Raw genomic sequence first — 23,934 nt, forward strand, 5'->3', positions numbered from 1 at the left:
CCCCTGAATAGGGAAGGCTATTATCCTATATATAATTCCGCTTTTCTTGATTTTTGCTTGCGAGGGAGGGAGCCAGAGGGGGTCCCAATTGGGCTTTCTTGGGATAAAATTAAAACAGCCTTTTGATTTTTTGATGAAAGAAATACCTCGCTTTGTTTAAATCCCCGTGGGATTGTTTTTCCCGAAGGAAATTGACGATTGGATCGGTGGATGACAAAATATTGTGTATTAGTTGCTAATTTTAGAGGCATCTTTGAATCTGGTCCAAAGAGAGATTCAGAAGTTATTCCTTTTCCATTCTGTCCCTTCTATTTTTTTTCTTTTTCTCCTCCAAATCTTGGTCCTTCCCGTTCTTCCTTTTCCTGTGTCTGTCTGTCTCCCTTCCTTCCTTCCTTCCTTCCTTCCTTCCTTCCTTTCTTAGAATATTGAATAACAGAGTTGGAAGGGACCTTGGAGGTCTTCTAGTCCAACCCCCTGCTTAGGCAGGAAACCCTACACCACTTCAGAGGATATCCAACATCTTCTTAAAAACGTCTAACGCCTTCACAACTTCTGGAGGCAAGGAGTTCCACTGATTAATTGTTCTCACTGTCAGGAAATTTCTCCTTAGTTCTAGGTTGCTTCTCTCCTTTTCTTTCTTTCTTTCTTTCTTTTTTCCTTCCTTCCTTCCTTCCTTCCTTCCTTCCTTCCTTCCTTCTTCTTTCTTTCTTCTCTTGTATTCTTAGATTTAATTTTATTTCGTGGCCGAAACTTAATAAAGTTACAAGCAAACAAACCAATGGAAGACCTGTCCCTTTTTCTCTAGATCCTACAGAACGGGACTGGATCTAAGATGCTAAGCCATGGTTTGTTGGATCGTGGTTTAGGAAATAAACCCTCAAGGGGTTGAGTTGGAACCCACCAGCTAAGCATCGCCACTGTTGTAACTCCGAACGGTCCTTCAACAAACAGTTGTAAGCCGAGATCCCTGTCTTTTGTAGTCGGAGGCCTCCACAAAGCCTCAGAAGAACGCTGGAGCTGGGAGAGTCCCCCAAAGGTCATCTAGCCCACCCTGCAGGAAAACCAGCTCTGACATCCCCCGTGCTTTGCTTGAGAGTGACCGTCTGCCCTGCCCTTCCTTCTCTCCGGGAACAAAGCTTTCACCCCACACTCCTGTGCCCCCCTCCCCACTTAGGGAGGTCTATTATTAGCGGCCAGCTGTCCCCCCATCGGGGCCAAATATGGCCATTGTCCTCACCCTCCAACCATCTCCCTGGGCCTCGGAGGACAATGGAGGAGGGCAGGAGGGAGATTTGGGTGGTGGGTGGTGGGTGGTGGGGCACTGCAGAATGATCTTGCCCCTCCTAGGGTGGTCAGATCCCAGAAAGGAAAGATCGGTGAGCCAGCTGGCAGGAGGAGCCCGCTATAAAAAGGGCAGAGGGTCAATCAACGGATTGCAATCGCCCATCTTGTGCCCGTTTGCCCCGTCGATCTCCTTCATCTTCGCCCGCGTGCCCGCTACCTTCCGGCACCATGGAAGCCATCAAGAAAAAGATGCAAATGCTAAAACTGGACAAGGAAAACGCCTTAGACCGGGCTGAGCAAGCTGAAACGGAGCAGAAACACACCGAGGAGAGGAGCAAACAGGTGGGGCCAGGATTAAACCCGGTTTAGGGAGACCCCAAAAGGCGGTTTGAGGCTTCTAGCGGCTGCTGGGCTCTCCTGGATTAAAGCAAGGCTCACTTGGGTCTGTCCTACCTCGCAGGGCTGTTGTGTGGGTATGGACCGACAAGAGGAGGGGGTGGAGCAGCAATTTTGAAAGTCAGGCCACCTGTAGGTTTTTCTTCTTTTTTTCTAGCCTGGGGCAAATAATCCTCACTTCTTAGCCCGTTTCCCAGCTAAAATCCAGTCGTTTTTTTTCCTTGATAAAAAAAAAAGCCCCCCCAAATTGGCTAATTGTCCTATAAAGGAATCTGGGATTTAGAATAAAATAATTCCACGACCCTCCATCCCCCAGGAATGCCCAATTTTGGGATCTTTGCATTAATAATGGATTAATTCATCCTTATCAAACCCCCCCCCCCCAAATGCTAGCACAAATATTCCCACTTTGATTAAAATTCTTCTGGCAATTTGAAGCTGCGTTGGGCTTTGTTGGAAAGGCAAATATCTCCAAATTTTACTTTTCGACTTCAAGAGGGCTGGAGAACATATTGAAAAAAGGGGCAAAGAAACTATATTTTTCCATCTCTCCTTCCTAAAACGATAGACCGCACGGTTAAATATAAACCGGACAGATCGCTCCATTTTACAGTGGCCCAGCAGAAATGCCCACCGTTGAGTTACTGGTCACACTGGGCAGAAGGGTAAACTTTGAAAAGATCAGTCGTCTCATTTTCAAAAGTATTTTATTCCTCTTTTGGAGCAAAGAAGAGGAGATAAGAACGGATTTGAAGCCCCCCGTCCCCCCGGCTCGGTTTAGCCAAGCGAATGAAAACCTCACACAAAGTTTGATCGGCGAAATAAGTTTCAAAGCTGGCCATAAATTAATTCCATTTTTATAAAAACAGAAACAAAAGGCTGAATTTTTGGATGAGGCAGCTAGGCTGGCCTCATCGGGGAGATGGGCAAAAGATTTGGGGATAACGTTTGTCAGATGTGACTTCGGGAAAAGGAGGAAAAAAGGCGATTTTAAACGGCCTTACGTGACGGATAAATAGATAAATATTTTCTCTGGAAGCCACATCGACAAACGTGTAACCAAGGGAGGCAACGGATCTATTTTCTTTTTTACTTTGGGTGGACCGAACCTTTTAAGGTTCTGACTTCCAGGCGCTGTAAAAAAAAATCAGGAAAAAAAAAATTGGCATGCAGTCAGAGAAAGGAAAGGGCTGAATCAAGAGATTAAGAATTAAGCTGTGAGCTCAAGGATGGAAACGGCTGGCACCTTTTCGCCTCTGGCAAAGATAATTGAGGGTAGATGCGATGGGATTTTATTTTTGTAAAAAAACATTTCTGCATTAAAGAAATATTTCCGTGCTGCCCATTTCCTCCCAAGGTCTTTGCAAAAAAACAGCAAAAGAAAGATCAGGGCAAAAAATTATTTTCATTCCTTCCAAAGGGGAGGAGAGAAAATTAGGGAGTTAAATTGTTAAGTTAAGTTAAGTTGTTAAGTAGTTAGTAAACTAACCTAAAATTTAAGCTGAGTTAAGTTAGTAAACTAACCTAAAATTTAAATTAAGTAAAGTTAAGTTAGTAAACTAACCTAAAATTTAAGTTGAGTTAAGTGAAGTTTAGTAAACTAACCTAAAATTTAAGTGGAGTTAAGTTAAGTTAAATTAAGTTAGTAAACTAATCTAAAATTTAAATTAAGTTAGTAAACTAACCTAAAATTTGAGTTGAGTTAGTAAAGTGAAATAAAATTAAGTTGCGTTGAGTTCAGTTAGTAAAGGAAAATTTAAGTTGAGTTGAGCTGAATTAAGTTAGTAAAGTAAAAAGTAAGTTAAGTCAATGATCTAAGCTAAAATTTAAGTTGTTAAGTTAGTAAAGTTCAAGTTGAGTTGAACTAAGTTAAATTAGTAAAGTAAAATTAGTTAAGGCAGTAAAGTAAAATTAAATTCAGTTAAGAAGTTAAGGCAATTTTTATGTTAGGGATTTTTCCCCCTAAGTGGCTGGAGAATGGCAGGAATGGCCCAGTAAGGCGATGGCCGCTCGGACTTTGAATGTGGAGCTGGCCAGTCGCTTGGCATGGATGCTGGAATTTGAAGACCGGCCCAAGGAGTGGGTTAGACTAGATGGCCTTAGATAACCTAATCAACTCTGGAACGCTAAATTAATTGATTGGGCTTAGCCACAAGACTGTTTGTCCAGAGAAGAGAAGAAGAGGCTATGAGAGACAGATGGGGAGGGAGCAAGGAAGGAAGGAAAGGAGAGAGAGAGAAAGAAAAAGAAAGAAAAGGAAAGAAGGAAGGGATGGAGGAATGGAGAGAGAGAGGAAGGAAGGAAAGGAGAGATAGTGAAAGAAAGAAAGAAAAAGAAAGCAGGAAGGGAGGGATGAAGAGAGAGAGGAAGGAAGGAAAGAAGAATGGGAAGGAAGGAAGGAAAGGAGAGAGAAAGTGAAAGAAAGAAAGAAAGAAAGAAAGAAAGAAAGAAAGAAAAAGAAAGAAGGGAGCAAGGGAGAGAGGGAGGAATAGAGAGAGAGAGTGGAAAGAAGGAAAGGAGAGAGAGAGTGAAAGAAAGAAAGAAAGAAAGAAAGAAAGAAAGAAAGAAAGAAAGAAAGAAAGAAAAAGAAACAAGGGGGAGGGAGGAACAGAGAGAGAGAGAGGAAGGAAGGAAGAAAAAAGAGAGTGAAAGAAAGAGAGAGAGAGAGAGAAAGAAAGATTCTCTGAGCTACTGCAGAGTGCACTTAGCACTCTTCGGTCTGATTATTTTGCAAACCTTTTAACCTAAGAATTGCAGTTGAGTTATTCCTCCTCCTTCTCCCCACTTGGCGCCTTCTGCACATGTTCAGAGGCTATCCCTTCTTGGCAATGCGGGGGGGGGGAGTTTTCTCCTCTGCTCTGTGTTTAGGAAACACAGGACCAAGAATCCTTTTAATCATATTCAGCCGCAGCTCTCGGCGTATGCTCAGAGGCCTGACCGTCGCCAGCGCATTCTGGGATTCGGTCTCGTTCCTCTCACTGGGGATGGGTGCAAGGGGGCAAATGCTTGGGTTGGCATAAACATGGCGGGCAGCCGGAGTGGTGGGCAGCGAGGAAGACTCTGCAAAGTCTTATTTGGACTCGCTGAGCTAAGCCTTGGCAGGGAAGAGATGGAGGGGTGGGGTGGGGGCACATACTCTGCGAGGTTTTGGGGTGAGCATGCAGCTGACAATAGGCTGGAGGAGCGGGGGAGGACTTTCCCCTCCCTGTCTGTTTTTTTAATTTATTTGCAGGCAAAGCTCAGGTTACACAATGACACAAACACACACACACAGAGGAAGGCGATTAGCTGGCATGGATGACAATGAAGTGCCCTTTGAGCTGAGTGTGCAAAGTTGCACGCTTTGGTATCTCCATTCTGAGTTGGCCGGTCTTAAGAACGATGCCGTTGTGGTTATGGTGACATTTTAAGGAGGGTAGTCTTAATGTTTTGATTATTTTTCTGTAGCCTGCCCTTATAGGAGTGATGGGTGGCAGAGAATGTTAAAGAATAGAATAGAATAGAGAAGAGAATGTAACAGTAGAGAATAACAGAATAGAATATTAGAATAGAATAAAGAATAGAATATAACCGTAGATGAGAATAGAATAGAGGAATAGAATGGAATAGAAAATAAAATAGAGCAAAGAATAGAATATAACAGTGGAGAATAGTAGAATAGAATCTAACAGAATAGAATAGAGGAATAGAATAAAATAGAGGAATAGAATAGAATAAAGAATAGAATAGAACAGAATAAATATTGGAGAATAGAATTGGAGATGAAATAGAATAAAATAGAGGAATAGAATGAAATAGAAAATAAAATAGAATGAAGAATAGAATATAACAGTGGAGAATAGTAGAATAGAATATAACAGAATTAGAGGAATAGAATAAAATATAAAATAGAATAGAATAGGATAAATATTGGAGAATAGAATTGGAGATGGAATAGAATAGAATAGAGGAATAGAATGAAATATAAAGTAGAATAGAATAAAGAATAGAATATAACAGAATAGAATGGAATGAAACAGAATAGAAAATGGAATGGAATACAATACAACGATTGAGATTAAATGTATGTCTAATGCACATTAAACACATAAAGAGATAAATTGTGCCAATAGAAGAAAATATTTGTAGCTTAAGATTGAAGTGAGTATCCTTGGTGGTCTCTGAGTCTGGTAGTTTCCCCCCCCCACAGCTGTTTCCTGACAAAACTGGATAAAATCATTAGCAAACTCCACTCCTTCTTGGACGGATGATGCTATCTAGTTCGGTCAGGAAATGTCTTCAAGAAAACCACCAAGCTGAGAGAGAAGGAAGGAAGGAAAGAAGGAAGAAAAAAATGGGAGGGAGGGAGGAAGATGAGAGGGAAGGAAGACGGAAGAAAGGAAGAAATTGAAGAAAGGGAAGAAGGAAGGAAGAGAGGGAGGGAGGGAGGAAGAAAGATGAGAGGGAGGGAGGGAGGAAGGAAGGGAGGAGTGAGGGAGGAAAGGAAGGAAGGAAGGAAGATGGGAAGGAAGAAGGGAGGGAGGGACCCTCATCTCTAACCCCTTTTTCCTCTTCCTCTTCTACTCCCCTCCTCCTGCAGCTGGAGGATGAGCTGGCCGCCATGCAGAAGAAGCTAAAAGGGACCGAAGATGAGCTGGACAAATACTCGGAGGCGTTAAAAGATGCGCAGGAGAAGCTGGAAGTGGCCGAGAAGAAGGCGGCCGACGTACGTACCCCAGAACGGGGGACGGGAGGGGTGTGTGTGCTGGCTAGTAGAAGCCTAAGGACCCTCTCTGCAAGACTGGGCTGGACTACAATACCCAAATGCCCCCGCCGAGTCTGGAGAGACGCGGTCCTCTTTATAGCCAACAACAGGGCTGCAACTTCCCTCTCTAAAAACGCAGCTGGGAAACGTCTCGTCATAATGGCCATATACCCAAATCCTTTTTTTTTTTTTTTGGGGTGCTGCGGTTCTTAAGTGAATCGCACAGTTGTTAAGCGAATCTCGCTCCCCCACCCGACTTGGCTTGTCGGAATCCGGCTGGGAGGGTCACACAAGGGAGGATGACTTGATCCCAGGATGCGACGCTCCGCCTGTCGTAAAGGCAGACTGGCTGCCCCGTTGTAGAATGGGGACAGACGTCACTGAACCGGCATCTCACTTAGCGACATCGATTCCGGGCTCCATTGTGGTCGTACGTCGAGGACCGGCTGTGTTCCTCAAGAATCGTGAAGTCCCCAGCAGAAAAATGACAGGGTTCTCCAACATGTGCAGAGCGCAAACTTATATATATATATATATATATATGTATTTGTGTTACAACCCCTGGTATGCCCAAATATGGGAGGGAGCTCACTACTTCCTCTTTCTGTCCTTCGGCTCATTACAGAAGACCATCCAGGCAGAAAACCCTATTTTTATTTTTAATGTTGCGTTTGCTATGTTTGTGTTGTATTTGTGCTGAGTCTCCCTTTATTTATTTATCAGCACAAATACAACACAAACATATACATACATACATACATACATACATACATACATACATACATATATATATATATATACACCTATAATTAGGAAATTACGGTAACTGTCAAGAAACGGCCGCCCTCAACGCCTGAAAATAACCTTATCTGCCCAAACACATGTTGTGGTAAAACCTACATGGGGTTGAGGAAGGGCTGCCCAGAATTGTGTTAATCGTGACCTGACTGGAACCCGCAGCTCCTTGCTCGGACCGTAGACGGGGTTCAGCTGCCCGCCAGGCCCTCCAGCTTCCTTCTCCTGCTCGTAAAATGGGTCCTTAATATCTGGAAGCTGCTTGGGGGGTGGCCAGAATAGAATATAAAATAGAATAGAATAGAATGTAGAATGGAATACAATAGAATAGAATATAAGAATAGAATATAGAATAGAAAAATAGAATATAATAGAATGGAATAGAGAATAGAATAGAATAAAATAGAATAGTTGGAAGGGACCTTGTGCGGTCATCTAGTCCAACCCCCTGCTCAAGCGAGAGACCGGCCTAGACCATTTCACACCAGGGGCTGCTCAGCCTCTTCTCAAAAAAAAACAACCCCCAACCGTGCCCTCCTCCTCCTTTGATTTGGCAGCCGGAGCTTCTATGCTGCCTATAAATAGAAGCCGGACGGAGAATGTCACTTTGAGCGATGAGCAGGGAAGAAGATACGATACGCCACCGTGTCCCTTCGGCGGGGGGGGGGGGGGGGGAGGGAGAAGCTCCTCATTGTGAACTCAGTGGGCATTTTCTTGGCAAAAGCCACCATCGGATTTGTCCTGGAGGGGCAGCTGTGCACCGAAGGGCTCTCAGCACCTCAGTGCAGCTGTTGCGTGACATTGGTGGGGATCAGTTCTCTACGGATTTATTGCGCCTAAGTATTTGGATGGGCCCATGGGCTGTCATCGCCTCCGAGGGGAGACTCCTTCCCGCTTCCAGATTCCCCCTGCAGGGGGCGCCATTTGACCGTCCTCCTCTCCCATTTGGGGAGTGGGGGGGGGAGCGCAAAGACCCTGCGGTTGAATTTGGGGGATGCTTAAACACAGCTCGTCTTCGGCATTACGGCCACAACGGAGGTCAACATTTCGGTGGCTAGGCGAGACGTTGGTTTAGTGAGTTCCGATCGGTTGTTAAGTGAACCGCTGCAGTTGTTAAGTGAGTCACATGGCCGTTAAGTGAATCCGGCTTCCCCATGGACTTTGCTTTGTCGAAAGATCACAAAAGGGGAAATCACGCGACCGCAAGACGTCAGTTGCCGAGAGTCCAGATTTTGATCGCGTGACGGCAGCGGTCGTAAGGGTGAATAATGGCCCCGAGTCCCTTTTTCCAACGCCGTTTTCACTTCCGACCGTCACAAAACGAGCGGTTTTAGGTCAGGGAATGCCTGTATATTTCTTTACGTCTCATTTGGAAACTTCCAACGTCCATTACTGGATCGCGGCAAATAAGCCGTAATCATAAATAAACAAGTAAATAAATAAAGGAAGAGCGTAGATCGAGGCCAGGGGCCATTTTAAGACTGGTGGACTTCAACTCCCAGAATTCCCCAGCCCCAGGAATTCTGGGAGTTGAAGTCCACCAGTCTTTAAAGCGGCCCATTGGTTTTAACTCTGGACCAATGTTTCCCAACTTGGGTCGCGTTCGGAGGGGTGGACTTCAACTCCCAGAATTCCTGGGGGCTGGGGAATTCTGGGAGTTGAAGTCCGACCCCCCATCTGGAAGTTGCCAGAAGTTGAGAAAGACTAACTGGCAAGGAAAGAGGAAAGCGAGGGCTTAGCATCTTTTCTTCGGCATCTCAACCATGCAGGGAGGAGACGCTGAAGAGGGTGTGAAGCATCTCAAGCGATCAGCCTGGGAAGGCGAGAAATATTTGGCGCTTCTCGGACGCTAAGTGTAAAGCTGGGCTAAGGAGAGCTGTCAGGAAGAGTGACAGCCAGAGAGTGACAGGTCCAGAAAATGAAGACCCAGGGAAGTCATTTTTCCATGAATCTCCCCTGCGGCTGACCCGTCTTATCCATTTTGCAGAGCGTCAAATTAGAAACTCTGAATAAAGAGAAAATACAGTAGTTTAAAAAAAGGAGTACCTCTCTCTGTCTATGTTTATCCCTTCGTCCTCCTTTCCTCCCTCTCTCTCTCTTACTCATCTATTCTTCCTTCCTTCCTTCCTTAGTCCTTTCCTTCCATCCTTCCATCCCTCCTTAGACCTTTCACTTCCTCCCTCAGTCTTCTCCTTCCTTCCTTCCTTCCTTCCTTCCTTCCTTCCTTCCTCCCTCCCTCCCTCCCTCCCTATTATATAAATGCCCTTCTATCCTTCCTTCCTCCGTCCTTTCCTTCCTTCCTTCCTCCATCCTTTCCTTTCCTTTCCTTCCCTCCTTAGTCCTTTCCCGTCCTTCTTTCCTTCATTCCTCCCTCCCTCGATCTTTTCCTTCCTTCTCAGTGCTTTCCTTACTTCCTCAGTCTTTTCCCTTCCTTTCTTCCTCAGTCCTTTCCTTCCTTCCTTCCTCCCTCCCATCTTTCCTTCCTTCCTTCCTTCCTTCCTTCCTTCCTTCCTTTTCCTTCCTTCCTTCCTTCCTTCCTTCCTTCCTTCCTTCCTTCCTTCCTCAGTCCTTTCCCTTCCTCCCTCCCTCTCTCCCTAAATCTTTTCCTTCCTTCCTCAGTCCTTTCCTTCCTTCCTCAGTCTTTTCCCTCCTTCCTTCCTTCCTCAGTCCTTTCCTTCCCTCCTCCCTCTTTATCACACAAATTCCCTTCCTTCCGTCTGTCCTTCTTTCCTTTCCTCCCTCCCTCTCTTCCTTCTATCTGTCTGCCTCTCATCATCTATCCCTAACTCCCTGCTCTTTCATCTATTATTCTCTCTCTCTCTCTTCCTCTCTCCCTCCCACCCTCTCTCCCTCTCTCTGTCTGTCTGTCTGTCTTCTCTGTCTCTCTCTGTTTGTGTGTCTCTCTGTTTCTCTTTCTAATTTACAGACTGAGGTGTTATAATGGTTTATGGGCATCTTTCTCAAATTCTGCTTTTGCAGTTTAGGATGTCGCCCAAGCACAGCAGTAGAACTCACACTAATCCCATCCTTATTCAGGAAAGCCTCACGGCTGTCCATCAAACAAGAGGAGAGTCATATTTCTAATCGAGAGATTTAAAAAAAAAAATCCCTGCAGTCTTCCTTTTGCAAACCCTGGGGTCACCCCAGCAGAGAATGTTTCCACAGGGCACAACGACGTAGACCTGAAAACGTCCTTGGCGCTTAAAAATAAAATTAAAAATCATTATTAGAGCGAAGTTTTAATAGACTGCAAAACCTCCTGATTGCTTTTTATAACCTCGCAGCCCACGTATAAAGAATGCAGCAAAAAGCAGACCGGTAGCAAATAGATTTTGAGACCTTCCACCGGTCTTGTAAGGGGGAAGGAATTTATGTGGTTCTGTCTGCCTGTGTCTGTGGGTTTTCCTACAGCAGAAAAAAGGGAAAAAGCGAAGCTGTCACCAGAAAGGAATGCTTCCCTACCCCACGGAGAAAGGCCCCAGATGCTGTAGGAGAGGTTAATTCCATTTTCCATAGATGCCCATATATGTCTAATCTGCTTGTCTTGCAGGCTTCAAACCTCCCGTAGTAAATTCTGATTTTTCTGTCCTCCGTCCCCCTAGTTCCATTTGCTGTCTTGGAAAGAATTCAGCCATTGATCGGAGCAATGCTCCCCATAGCGAGAGAGGGGGGGGCGGGCGGTCAATTCAGGCTACACGGCTGTGTTGGCAAAGGGGTAGAGCAATTGGGGGAGGGGGTGGATCACGGGCAACGGGCATTGTAGGAAAAGAACTGGTAAAGATCGCGCCATTCTTGCTTGGGTATTAAGTGCGGTATTTCTTGACTTCAGCAGTTTGTGGACTTCAACTCCCAGAATTCCCCAGCCAGCATAGCTGGGAGTTGAAGTCCACCCCTCTTAAATTATGCCAGCTGGGGGATTCTGGGAGTTGAGATCCATCCATTTTAAAGCATGCAAACTGGGGGATTCTGGGAGTCGAACTTAACTTAAAAGCATGCAAACTGGGGGATTCTGGGAGTCGAACTTAACTTAAAGCATGCAAACTGGGGGATTGTGGGAGTTGATGTCCACCCATCTTAAAGCATGCAAACTGGGGGATTGTGGGAGTTGATGTCCACCCATCTTAAAGCATGCAAACTGGGGGATTCTGGGAATTGAAGTCCAGCCGTTTTAAATTATGCCAGCTGGGGGATTCCGGGGATTACTGGAGTTGAAGTCCACCCATCTTAAAATATGCTGGCAGGGGTTGGACTAGATGACCTCCAAGGCCCCTTCCAACCCTGTTCATCGGTTACTCCATGTGGGCAGGGCAGGAATGGCACTCCAATGCAAGGAGGGGGGGGAGCCAGGCTGACTTTTTTTCAGGGAGACTCCAAGGACTCCCTCTCCCATACTCCACAGCCTTTCCTACAGACCCCCCAAAAGGCGCCTGGACTACAACTCCCAGGATGCTTAGGGGAGAGGCTGGAGATGAGAGAGTTGGGGGGGTTAGGATACGTATCCGTGACAACGACGTCGTGAGCGTCCGGGGCGCGTGACGTCACGGGGGCGGCAGGGCGTCGCCGCGGCGGCCATCATCCGGGTCCCGCGGTGGGTGGGGCGCGCGCGTGACGTCACGGGGCGGGGCGCGGCCCGGTATTTGAGGGCGGGGCGGGGCGGCGGCAGCGGCAGCATCAGCTTCGGCGCCGGGGCGGCCATGGCGGGCGCGACCACCATCGAGGCGGTGAAGCGCAAGATCCAGGTGCTGCAGCAGCACGCCGACGAGGCCGACGAGCGCGCCGAGCGGCTGCAGAGGGAGTCCGAGGCCGAGCGACGCGCCCGAGAACAGGTGTGTGTGTGTGGGGGGGGAATGGGGAATGACCCATAATCCCCCGCGCGGGGTCTCCCTGGGGGGGGTGGGGGGTGGCTGCCCCTCCCCCACATAAGAATCCCTTGGGGACTTTTTTTCCCAGAATACCCCGCCCCTCCAGGGTGGGAGGGGGCTTCCCAGAAGGCTGTGGGGCTGGTGGGGGGGGCTTTAGAAACGGGAGGGGCTTTACAGGGTGGGAGGGGGCTTCCCAGAATGCTGTGGGGCTGGTGGTGGGGGGCTTTGGATGGGGGAGGGGGCTTTAGGGAGGGGAGGGGGCTTCCCAGAAGGCTTTGGGGCTGGTGGGGGGGCTTTAGAAAGGGGAGGGGCTTTAGAGGGGGGAGGGGGCTTCCCAAAATGCTTTAAGGCTGGTGAGGGGGGGCTTTAGATGGGGGATGGGGCTTTAGGGAGGGGAAGGGGCTTCCCAGAAGGCTTTGAGGCTGGTGAGGGGGGGCTTTAGAGGCAGTCAAAGAGGCTTTAGAGGGGGAGGGGGCTTCCCAGAATACTGGGGAGGGCTTTAGAGAGAGGAGGGGCTTTAGAGGGGGGAGGGGGCTTCCCAGAATGCCTTGAGGCTGGCCAAGCTGGTGGGGGGCTTTAGAGGGGGAGGGGGTCTTCCCAAAATGCTTTGTGGCTGAGGGGCACTTTAGGGGGGGTTCCCAGAAGTCTTTGGGGCTGGTGGGAGGGGCTTTATGGGGAGGGAGGGAAAGGGCTTTCCAGAAGGCTTTGGGGCTGGCCAAGCTGATGGGGGTGACCTTGAAAAGGAGGGGAGGGGGTTTCCTAGGAGGCTTTAGGGCTGGACTGAATTGATGGGGTGATACTGGGAGAAAGTGGGGGGGTCTTTTACCCTGAATCCCCTGGTGGTGGTGGAGGACAGCCTCAAAATGATGAGGGGGGGTCTTCCCATAATGCTTTGTGGCTGGCTGCACTGATAGGGGTGGCCCTCGAAAGGTGGGTGGGTGGGTGAGGCCGCTGCCCAGAATCCCCTGCCTGTGGCTGTTCTCCTGGGGACGCCGTTTCGGAGGCATGGGGAGGGGGCTGTGTGTGAAGGGAAGCTGGGTGGATGGGGTGGTAGTGTTTGCTGTTACCCAGAATCCCCCATGGCTGGCTCTGTGTTTTGAACAGGACGTGGCTGGCTGGGGTAGGGGATTATGGGAGTTGAAGTCCATCCCCTCTGAAAGTGACCCTCCGGGAGGGGTTTTCCCCCCTCTTAAATCTTAATGGCTTCTGCTCCTTTTGTTGGCTTCCCTTCCCAGCCTCTGCTACTGAAATGCTGTCGCTCTCCCGGGCAAGGTTGCTTCTGAGCATAGGAAGAGTGCCTAGCTTCCTGAGATCATGGGTGCAGTTGGAACAGGTGGAGAGCCTCACCTGACCAGGTGCAACCCTTCCTGTCTATAGGGCTCTTTCCCTTAGACTTTCTGCGGAGCCTTTCTGTTGGGAGATAGACTCTTTCTGTCCCTGGAGGCTCCCTTCCATCCATCTTTACCATTAGCAGAATCAAAATCTGGGTCAAAATTTAACCCAGCTTTGCATTTTCTCCTCCAGAAAGCCCCAGGTAGCTGCCCGCCTTCAGTTACACCTGGCCTTCTTCCTTGGCATCTGGTATACTGCTGCTGCACCTGGAGGCTTCATCTACCTTCCCCAACCCACGCATGACTCAGTATGGTTGGCTCAGCTGGAATAATTGGGCCCTCCCTTGTGTGTGCTTGTACAACTGGTTGCATTGCTGGGAGGAGAAAGGGTTTTGGGCTGGGAAGATCCCTTTACACCCCCCCCCCCCACCTTTCCGAAGTTGTGCGGGGATGGACCCATCCTGATCGAAATCAAAATTTTAATATAAATTTAGTAACAGCCATCTGTGTCACCTGGTTCCTTTGGTGTAAAACAGCCGTCTTCCCCGCTGCCCCACCCAAGTCTGTCCTCAGGCCTCCAAAATATATTTAACCTGAGTTTTAATCATTATTCCCCCCCCCCCCCCCCTTACAAATATTCCTATCCCTCACCTGCCAGGGATTCAGTACTGGAGATTCCTTCTTTTTAAACCTGAAAATCCGGCTGTGCTTCAAATAATTTGGTTTTTACAGGATCCAGGGCCTGGCTTAGCAGTGGAAGGTAGATCTCTGGGTAGATCCCAGGAAAGAGAGAGAGAGAGAGAGAGAGAAGGGAGAAAGAGAGAGAGAGAGAGAGAGAAGGGCAACGGAGAAAGGGAGAGAGAGAGAAGGGAGAAAGAGTAAAGGGAGAAAGAGAGAGAAGGGAAAAAGAAAGGAGAGAGAGAAGGGAGAAAGAGAGAAGGGAGAAAGAGAGAGAGGAGAGAGAGAAGGAAGAAAGAAGGGAGAGAGAAGGGAAAAGAAAAGGAGAGAGGATAGAGAGAAAGAGAAGGGAGAAAGAGAGAGAAGGGAAAAAGAAAGAGGAGAGAGAGAAGGGAAAAAGAGAAAGAGAGAGAAGGGAAAAAGAAAGAGGAGAGAGAGAAGGGAGAAAGAGAGAAGGGAAAAGAGAAAGAGGAGAGAGAGAAGGGAGAGAGAAGGGAGAGAGAAGGGAAAAGAAAAAAGAGAGGATAGAGAGAAAGAGAAGGGAGAAAGAGAGAAAGAGAGAGAAGGAAGCAAGATCTCTTTCCAAAGGATCAGAATTCAGGGAGAGGAATTTGCAGGAAGGAAGGAAGGAAGGAAGGAAGGGTGCATGGGTAGAGAGATCTTGCTTATTCATAGGGATCAGGTAGACAGCGAGGCTGGGCCGCGGAAGGGCGAGAGGGAGAGATTAAAAGGGAGGAAGGCGTCCCATCACTAAGCCATCTCAAACATGGAATCGGATTAAAGAAGAAGAAGAAGAAGAAAAGGGGAATATTTCATCCTTCCGGCCGGGAAGGGAACTGAAAAATTTTAAAAATAAGAGATTTTTACAATATCTCTGCACAGGAAGGAACTGTGGCTTGTTTGTGCAAAATCGGTGCCCCCTTCCCCCCCCCTGCAAAGCTGGGGAGGGGTGTGCGAGGCCGAGATCCCCTCCCTGCTGTTAAAAGCATCTTTTTTAAAAAAAAGGGGGGGGGGAATCAGAATAAATTCAGAAAGGCGTTGGCTTTTTCCGGATGGGAAGTGGGTCAGGGCAAAAAAAAAAAACCAGCTCTTTTTCCCTATTTAGGAAATGGGGCAGGCATCCAAGCCGTGCCCCGGGGTGGGGGGAAGGGTGGGTTGGTGGGGGCTGGAGATGCCCCCGCCCCCGTTTCCTGCTTGCTTTTAAGGGGGGGGGAGGAGTGCCAGCCTGGGTGTGTTTGAATGTGTGAGTGTGACTTCAATCTCTCCTTTCTCTTTTGTGCACTCCAGTTGGGGGCTGGAGGGGGGGGGGTTAAGACAAGCCTGTTGGCTCTTTGTAATTTGTGTGTGTGTGTGTGTGTGTGTTATTTGCCCTTTTTCCCCCATCCTTGTGGAGTGGAGGGGGGGGAAACTCACTTTCTGCACTAACTGCCAACTTAAAACCAAAACTCTCTTTGGCCGTAGATAAAACATTTAGGGGTGCATCCCAAGTCTTTGTTTTTATTTATTTATTTGTTTATTTGGGGAAGGGGTTTCTTTTTCCTTTTTTTTCTCTTTTTGTAGATTTGTTTCAAGGCCCATCTTGTCTTCCTTTTTTTTTTTTGGAGGGGGGAAAATTTTTGTTTTCCCCTCCCCACTTTTACATCATTAATCTTTCCAGCGTGTCACCTGGGTGCAATCTTTGTGTCACCGTATTTAACAGTTACATCATTTTAAATCCCATTTTTATTTTATTTTTTCATTTCAATTGACTTTTAATTCAACGCCTCCCCTGTAAATGCTACATCCTTTTCCAAACGATTCATTTTTTTTTCTTTTGGGGTCTATGTTCGTTTTCTATCCGGTGGTAATAAAAAAAACATCCCCATATCTTATAATACTCTGATTCTTCCTTCTCTTTAATTGCCAATTCTAATCTGTTCATTTCTGCCCAGTCTAAAAAAATAATAATAATTACCTCTCCCGCGGAGGGAATTTGTTCCATTTTCCAATTTTGTGCAAATATACTTCTTAGCTGCCCTTATTCCACGGATAATTAAATGTATATTTTCTTTACTATAGTTCTCTGGTAAAACATCTTGTCTTTTTTTGTGTATGTGTTTCCTTTCCCAGTGGGTCAGGAGAAAAGAAATGCTAAACTTAAAAAAACTTTTTTTAAACTTTTCTAAAAAAAAAAAAAATGGGGTATATCCCCCTTTGCTGGAGCAGAAGGGGGCTTTGGGTGCAATTGATACCTCTAGGCAGTCCTCGACATACGGCCATTCTTTTGGAGGCTGTTCAAAATGACGGCCCTGAAAAAAAGCGACTCGCGACCGGTCCTCAAACTTACGACCGTTTGCACCATCCCCTGCTAATTGAAGCACTTAGCAGCCTGCCGGGGTCAAAATATGTGACCTTCCCTGTCCGGGCTTCTGACAAGCAAACTCAATTGGGGGGTGTGGAGCCGGATTCACTTAGTGACCATGTGATTTGCTTAGCAACTGCACTATTTGCTTAGTGACTGCGTGATTCGCTTAGTGACTGCAGCGATTTGCTGTGAACGCCCCTGGCAGCAGAAGGAAAGAAAAAAACAAACAAAGGGAGTGAAATCGGGAATTGGCTCACTTAACAACCTCGCTTGGCCATGGGAATTCTGGCAGCGGTCGTAAGTCGAGGACTACCTGGGATCGTTCTCCGAAGAGCGTCTGAGAAACATCAAGAGTGTTTCTTTGCTTAGGTGTGGATGTGGGACGTCTGCCAATTCTTGGTTTTTTCAACCTTTGACTCCCTTTAAAAGCAAGTTTTTAATCGTATTATTTATGCCCGCTGTTGTGAGTTTGTCCCTTACCTGCTTTCTTATCGTCATATATATATAAAAGGGCAAATATTATAAATACTTGGCTTGAGTTCAGGTTTCGGCTGATATGGGTGTTGTGGGAAAGCCACGTGGGAAACAAGGACTTCCTTGTTTGCACACCAAGCGCAAACTTTAGATACTGACCTCCGCCTGTTTAGTGACTGAAGTTACAACGTCACTGAGAAAAGTGACTTCGGGCTGCTTTTCACACTTAGCGTCCCCGTGGTCACGGGATTGAAATCCAGACGCTTGCCAACCGACTCGTATTTACGACGGTCGCTGTGTCCCCGAGAACTCGCGCCTTTGCGTCCTTCCAGCAAGGAAGGACCATGGAGACGTCTTCAGACAGCGCTGGCTCTTTGGCTTTGAAAGGGAGGTGAGCAGCACCCCCTAGAGTCAGGAACAAGCAGCACAGAGGTGCACGAGGGGAATCTTTACCATTACTTAATGCTGCGAAATTAGCCGTGATAAACCTCTATTGAAAGCTTACCGTGTCTGTCTGACCAAACTTGGCTTAAAGAAGCCGAGAGACAAAACAGATCCCTTTCTGAATTTGGGGACTTTTAGTGGGGAATTTTATCGGATAAGAGAGAGTCCGTATAGGTAAAGCTGAGTTTTGGCTTCTGCTTGAGCGGGCTTCTAGTCCTCATGAGTGGCATTTGAGTTGGGCGGCTGGGGGGTTGTATTAACCAGTGGAACTGCTCTGCCACCAGACCTTGTGAGTTGCTTCATCGCTGGAGGGTTTTCAAGAAGAGACTGGGCAAGCCCTTTGTTTGAAACGGTTGAGGGTCTCCTGCTTGAGCAGGGGGGTTGGACTAGAAGACCTCCAAGGTCCCTTCCAGCTCTGTGCTGAATTGACCGATCCTCCCTTTGCAGAGATAGGAAATTCAGGCAGGAGAGGCTGGGGATTAGCCTGTAAGGATGAATAAATCCTCCTCTCTCCGTTTTTCTTTCTTTCTTTCTCTCTCCCCCCCCCCCCAAAAAAAAAGTCTCTGTGACTTCTCCCTTTGTCTGGGCCTTTCTGGCACAGAGTCCCTTCTGTTCTGCCTTTTGTGGGTCCTTTGACACCCCCCCCCCTTCCCCAAAAATGCCTTGCGGTGCTTCTGTGCCAAAGCTTTCCAAGATTTCTTTCTTCTCCTTCCTCCTATTCTTCTTCCTCTTCTCCTTCATCCTCCACCTCTTCTTCTCTTTTTTCTTCTCCCTCCCTCCTTCCTCTTCTTCTTCCTCTTCTCCTCCTTCATCCTCCACTTCTTCTCTTTTTTTCTCCCTTCTTCCTCTTCTCCTTCTCCTTCCTCCTCTACCTCTTCTTCTCTTTTTTCTTCTTTCCCTCCTTCCTCTTCTTCTTCTTCCTCTTCTTCTTCCTCCTCCTCCACTTCCTAATCCTCTTCTTCCTCCTCCTTTTTCTTCTTCCTCTTCTACTTGTTCTTCCTCCTCCTCTCCTCCTCCTCCTTTCCTTCCCCTTATTTCTTCTTCATCCTGCTCCTCTTCCTTCTCCTCCTTCTTCCACTTCTTCTTCTTCTACTTGTTCTTTCTCCTCTTCCTCCTCTCCTCCTCCTTTCCTTCCTCTTTTTTCTTCTTCCTGCTCCTCTTCCTTCTCCTTCTTCCTCCTCTCCTCCTCCTCCTTTCCTTCCTCTTCTTTCTTGTTCTCCTTCTCCTCCTTTCTCTTCTACTTGTTCTTTCTCTTCTTCCTCCTCTCCTCCTCCTCCTCCTTCTTCTTCCTCTGTCTCTCCTAAACTCCCCTCTCCCTCCCCCTTTATCATGACGGGGATGGGAAGCCCTTTCTGGTTGCCTTTGGAGAAGTATGTATGTGTTGCCAGCAGCCCTTTTGGGGAGTGGCTGGGGGGGGTGGAGAAGGAAGATTTATAACCAGGCTGGTCTTCCACTGGGAAAAAGGGAGCCAGGGAGTCTATGCTTGGAAGCCATCGGTCAATCTCTTTCCACCAGCATCACCCTCCCCCGCCTGGTTCCCACCCACCCCTCCCCAAATCCTCCTTTCAGACTTGATGGGAGCCTATCCTGGTGCCCAGGAGGGGCTCAATTTTACTTAAGTGGGTGGGCTCCGATTTGTTCGGGAAATCACTTGTCAGGACCCTGTCCAATGTCTGCTGGGCAACGCCGAGTAAGGGGTCCCTTTTGCTCTGGGTTCAAATTCTGGGAGTGGGAGTCCAAATATATTTATAAGAGCATGCTGGCTGGGGAATTCTTGAAGTCCATCCCTCTTAAAGCATGCAAACTGGAGGATTCTGGGAGTTGAAGTCCAAATGTATTAAAATCTGCTGGCTGGGGAATTCTGGGAGTTGAAGTCCATCCCTCTTAAAGCCTGCAAACTGGGGGATTCTGGGAGTTGAAGTCCATCCCTCTTAAAGCCTGCAAACTGGGGGATTCTGGGAGTTGAAGTCCAACTGTATTAAAATCTGCTGGCTGGGGAATTCTGGGAGTTGAAGTCCATCCCTCTTAAAGCCTGCAAACTGGGGGATTCTGGGAGTTGAAGTCGAAATGTATGAAAATCTGCTGGCTGGGGAATTCTGGGAGTGGAAGTCCGCAAGCCTTGAAGTGGCCTCGTTTGGAGACCCCTTTATCTGAAGCCTGGATTGTGGGTTTAGGCAAAGTTGTTTGAAGTGACCCGATTCCCACGCTGGCTGGCGGCCGAAATCTGCCCGGGGGTGGTGGTGGCAGGAGACCCCCCCCCCCTGAACCAAGGAGACCCCGCCTCTTAGCCTGCCTGTCGGCTTACAGATCACCCATGTGGCTCCCATCGGAGAGAGGTGTCTGGACTTTTTCAAAACATCTGGCTGGCTCTCCTGGGGCGACACTTTGATTTCAACACTGCCTTTTTGCACGTTCGTTTGGGGGGGGGGGTCTGGAAACAGACCTCCAGCTGCCCTTTGGCAGCCCCTGGGCTCGTGCAGGCTTGCGTTAATACTGCGAAATGAGCCGCGGGATCTTGCGATAAACCCCGATGGAAGGTTTACCAGGCCTGGTGGCTGATCAAACTTGCCTTCAAGAGGCCCAAAAGACAAAGAGATCCCTCTCTGAATTTGGGGGACCGGGTCTTTTGAGAGGGGGAGTGTGTCCCGCTGAGGTTTGCCTTCTTTGCTTGAGCAGGCTTCTAGTCCTCAGGAGTGGCATTTGAGTTGGGCGGCTGGGGAGTTGTAGTCTAGACAGCTGAAAGGTTAAGGCCACAGCTGGAATACTGGGCCAGTTTTTGGGGTGACTATATTACTTTTTTGAGGTTCTCAAAAAGGTTGAGATTTTTTTGGGGGGGCGAAAATGCAGAGAAAGAGCAGATTGGAGGACGAAAGATCTGGAGGCAAGAACATAGGAAGAACAGTGGGTCCCTTTGGAGAAGGGCGGCATATAAATCCAAATAAACAGAAACAAAAAACAGATTATCGGGGTACGGCCAGTCTAGGGAAAAGAAGGACGGGGGGGGGGACATGATAGGAGTCTTCTAATATTTGGGGGGCTGCCCCGAAGAGGAAGAGGTCAAATTATTCTCCAAAGCACCAGAAGGAAGGACAAGAAGCAAAAGATGGAAATGAATCACGGGGAGAAATAACCTAGAATGAAGGAGAAATTTCCCGACAGGGAGGACAATTAACCGGTGGACCAGCTGGCCACCAGAAGTTGTGAGCGCTCCCTCACCGGAGGTTTTGAAGAGGAGACTGGTCTGAAATGGGTGAGGGTCTCCTGCCTGAGCAGGGGGCTGCACTTAAAAAGACCTCCCTCCCTCCCTCCCGATTCTATTCTGATTGAAATACTGTCAACGTAAGAACAGAAGGGACCTTGGAGGTCCTCTAGTCCAAGCAGGAGACCCCCCAGGCCCATTCCAGGGAAGTGGCTGAATGGGATTCGATCAGGAACAGCACATACGATGAGTCTCCGCCCCAGTGGATGGTGCGTGAGCTTGGCACAGCTGCGTGTCGCCCGCCTGGCAGAGATGCCTGGCGGTGACCGGGTCGGAGGACGTCTTCGTTGGACATCTGCAGATTTCCAGGCAAAGCTGCTTGTCCAACTCCCAGCGACGTCAGGCGGTCGGTTTTTCGGCCCGTCGGCTGCGGTCTCGAGCCTAGCTTCTCCCACCTCCTATGCCAGCCTTTTCTCTCCCGTCCCGGCTGGAGGGTTGGCGAAGACGCCGCCTGGGCATTTGGAAAAAGCCGGAGTTCCTGCACGGACATCCCTTCAGGTCAAACCCCTGGATTCTTCCCTCCGCGTTCGCTAGCGTTCTTGATTTCCCCTCCAGCCAAATCAGGCCACGTCCTGGTTTAAATCTTCCAAAATAGGAGCCTCCTCCGAAGGGAAAGGGAAAATTAAACCTCCTGGAAGGAGATTTTTCCCCAGTTGAGGATGGCATCCCTTCTTTGCGGGACTCGGAATAACAGATTCCAGAGGGAGATTGGAGGTCTTCTAGTCCAGCCCCCTTGCTCAGGACAGGAGACCCTAATCCAGGGGTTGCAACCTTTTTTGGGGGGCCATGCCCCCACCTAAGTGTCTCTAAAATCCTCCTCCCTCCTCCCTGGTGACATATAATTCTTACTTCACTCAAAAAGTGGACTCTACTCACGTGGAAGAAGCCCAAAAGACTATTAACTTGGTTTAAACAAGGTTATGCCCGCTCAGAAACCTGAAGGCCAGCTGGGTGGTACACGCATGCCTGTTTTTTTCAGCATTTTCAGGCCATTTTTGAGCCACTTGTGACCTGAAAATGTCCTGAAAAATGCCCCCAAACCAGCCTGAAAAATCCCCTGAAAAAGCCCCCCAAAAGACCCCAAAACAGCCCGAAAAAGGTCATTTTTCGGACCGTTCTCCGGTGCTCTGGTGCCTGCAAAGATCGGCTTCCCTCGATCCATCGATCAATTGCCCCTCGCCGTCAGGAAATCCCTCCTTCGTTCCAGGTTCCTTCTCTCCTCCGTTAGTGTCCACCTCTTGCTGCTTCTCCTCCCTTTCAGGGGCTTTGGAGAATAAATACCGTGTCCCCCCCCCCCCCCGAAAATAAGACCAGGTCTTATATTAATTTTTGCTCCAAAAGATGCATTAGGGCTTATATTCTGGTTAGGTCTTATATTTGGGGAAATATGGTACTGAATGCAAAAAATCTGGCTGGCAATCTTAATTAGGACTTATATTGGGGTAGGGCTTATTTTTGGGGAAACAGGGTAGACCCCCTCCCCTTCTCCTTTGGGGCAATCCCCCCTCCCCAAATATTGGAATCTTGCTCTCATGTCCGTCCCCGTCCCCTCTCCCGGTCCTTCTTTTCATTAAACTAGACATCCCCATCTTGGCCTGTTTTTTTTATCCCTCCATCCTTCAAACTCAGGGTGCCCCTTCCTTCAGGAGCCCCCCCCCCCCCCTGCGGACGTGGCTCTCTCCGGGGCAGAGCTGTCCCTGTTCCCACGCCTTCCCGGCTGGCTTCTCTCCCTTGCATTCCTCTGCCCCCTCCGTCGTGGTGGCTGGCTTCCTTTGTCTGCTTCTAAGGAGGCTCCTTTGGGGAGGGTGGCAGTGGGGTGGAGCTGGGGGTGGGGTGGGGGGAGAGACTCTTCTTCCAAGCCTGGTGCAGGAAGCAATTTTGCAAACTGGGTGGGTGGGGGAGCGGAGTTTCCCAGGTTTTCTTGCTGGATTCCCAGGAGGAGGAGGAGGGGGTAGGCTCTGGATGCCAGCATCTCTCGTCTCTGTCTCTCTCTGTGTCTCTGTCTCTTGCAAATGTGGGTCTGCACTGCTCGGTCCTTAGCCCTGTTTCGGTTTAAGACGGGTGGGCTTCGACTCCCAGAATCCCCCAGTCTGCATGCTTTAAGAGGGGTGGGCTTTGACTCCCAGAATCCTCCAGTTTGCATGCTTTAAGAGGGGTGGGCTTCGACTCCCAGAATTCTCCAGTCTGCATGCTTTAAGAGAAGTGGGCTTCAATTCCCAGAATCCCCCAGTCTGCATGCTTTAAGAGGGGTGGGCTTCAACTCCCAGAATCCCTCAGTTTGCATGCTTTAAGAGAAGTGGGCTTCAATTCCCAGAATCCCCCAGTCTGCATGCTTTAAGAGGGGTGGGCTTCAACTCCCAGAATCCCTCAGTTTGCATGCTTTAAGAGGGGTGGACTTCAACTCCCAGAATCCCTCAGTTTGCATGCTTTAAGAGAAGTGGGCTTCAATTCCCAGAATCCCCCAGTCTGCATGCTTTAAGAGGGGTGGGCTTCAACTCCCAGAATCCCTTAGTTTGCATGCTTTAAGAGAAGTGGGCTTCAACTCCCAGAATCCCTCAGTTTGCATGCTTTAAGAGGGGTGGACTTCAACTCCCAGAATCCCCCAGCCAGTCTGCTTTAAGATGGGTGGACTTTAAGTCCCAGACCTGGCTGGGGAATTCTGAGAGTTGAAGCCCACCCCTCTTAAAATTGTCTTTTAAAAGCGAAGGAATCTCTGCATTTAGCTCTCAAGGGGCAGCTGACCCCTTTGCCTGCGGCTGTGGTTGGGAAGCAATGCCAGCCTTCTGAGGGAGACCCTCGGCCTCTCTTCTCCTGTCCACCAGCTGGCCAGGGTGGCGCTTCCTTCAAATCTGCCCCGGGGTCAAGGGTGAGGCAGATCAGAGGCTGAGACCGGGACACTCCGGCCAGGGAAGGGGCAGGTGCTAAAGCCAGGCAAAGATTGACTGGGATTAAGCTTGCCAGCAGATGGTGGCCTGCAGCTCTGGGGGAGGAGGAGGAGGGGAGGGGGAGGAAGAAGAGAGGGAAGGGAGGGGGAAGGAAGGAAGGAAGAGAAAGGAGGGAGGGAGGAGGACATGGACAGAAAGAAGGAAGGGGGAGGAAAAGGAAGGGAAAATGGGAGGAAGAAGAGAAGGAAGGGGGAAGGAAGGAAGGATAAGAGAGAAAGAAGGAGGGAGGAGGAGGAGATGGATGAATGGATGAATGGAAGGAAGAGGGAGTGGGACAGAGGAGAAATAGGAGATGGAAGGAAGGAAGGGGGAGAAGAAGGAAGAGAAAATGGGAGGAAGAAGAGAAGGGGGAAGGAAGGACAAGAGAGAAAGAAGGAG

The 23,934-nt window shown here is 48.6% G+C and overlaps 1 protein-coding gene across 16 annotated transcripts in view; it reads left to right on the top strand.

Moving 5' to 3' along the window:
• Positions 1 to 1,424: 1,424 nt before the first annotated feature.
• The window catches only part of TPM3 (tropomyosin 3), a gene marked incomplete at its 3' end in the record, with an annotated part of 38,191 nt that continues 15,681 nt past the window's right edge, over positions 1,425 to 23,934 (top strand). For 3 of the 16 annotated variants that reach the window (XM_081968056.1, XM_081968062.1, XM_081968060.1), the window contains exon 1: positions 11,851 to 12,045. In XM_081968056.1, the coding sequence (XP_081824182.1) occupies positions 11,914 to 12,045 (132 nt within the window). In that variant the 5' untranslated portion in view covers positions 11,851 to 11,913. Of the gene's footprint in view, positions 1,627 to 6,259; positions 6,386 to 11,850; positions 12,046 to 23,934 lie in introns of those variants that run through there. The other 13 variants (XM_081968063.1, XM_081968069.1, XM_081968055.1 and 10 more) reach the window with 9 other exon arrangements.

The sequence above is a fragment of the Natrix helvetica genome, assembly GCF_964273705.1.
Source record: "Natrix helvetica genome assembly, chromosome: 16".
Lineage (NCBI taxonomy): Eukaryota > Metazoa > Chordata > Lepidosauria > Squamata > Natricidae > Natrix > Natrix helvetica.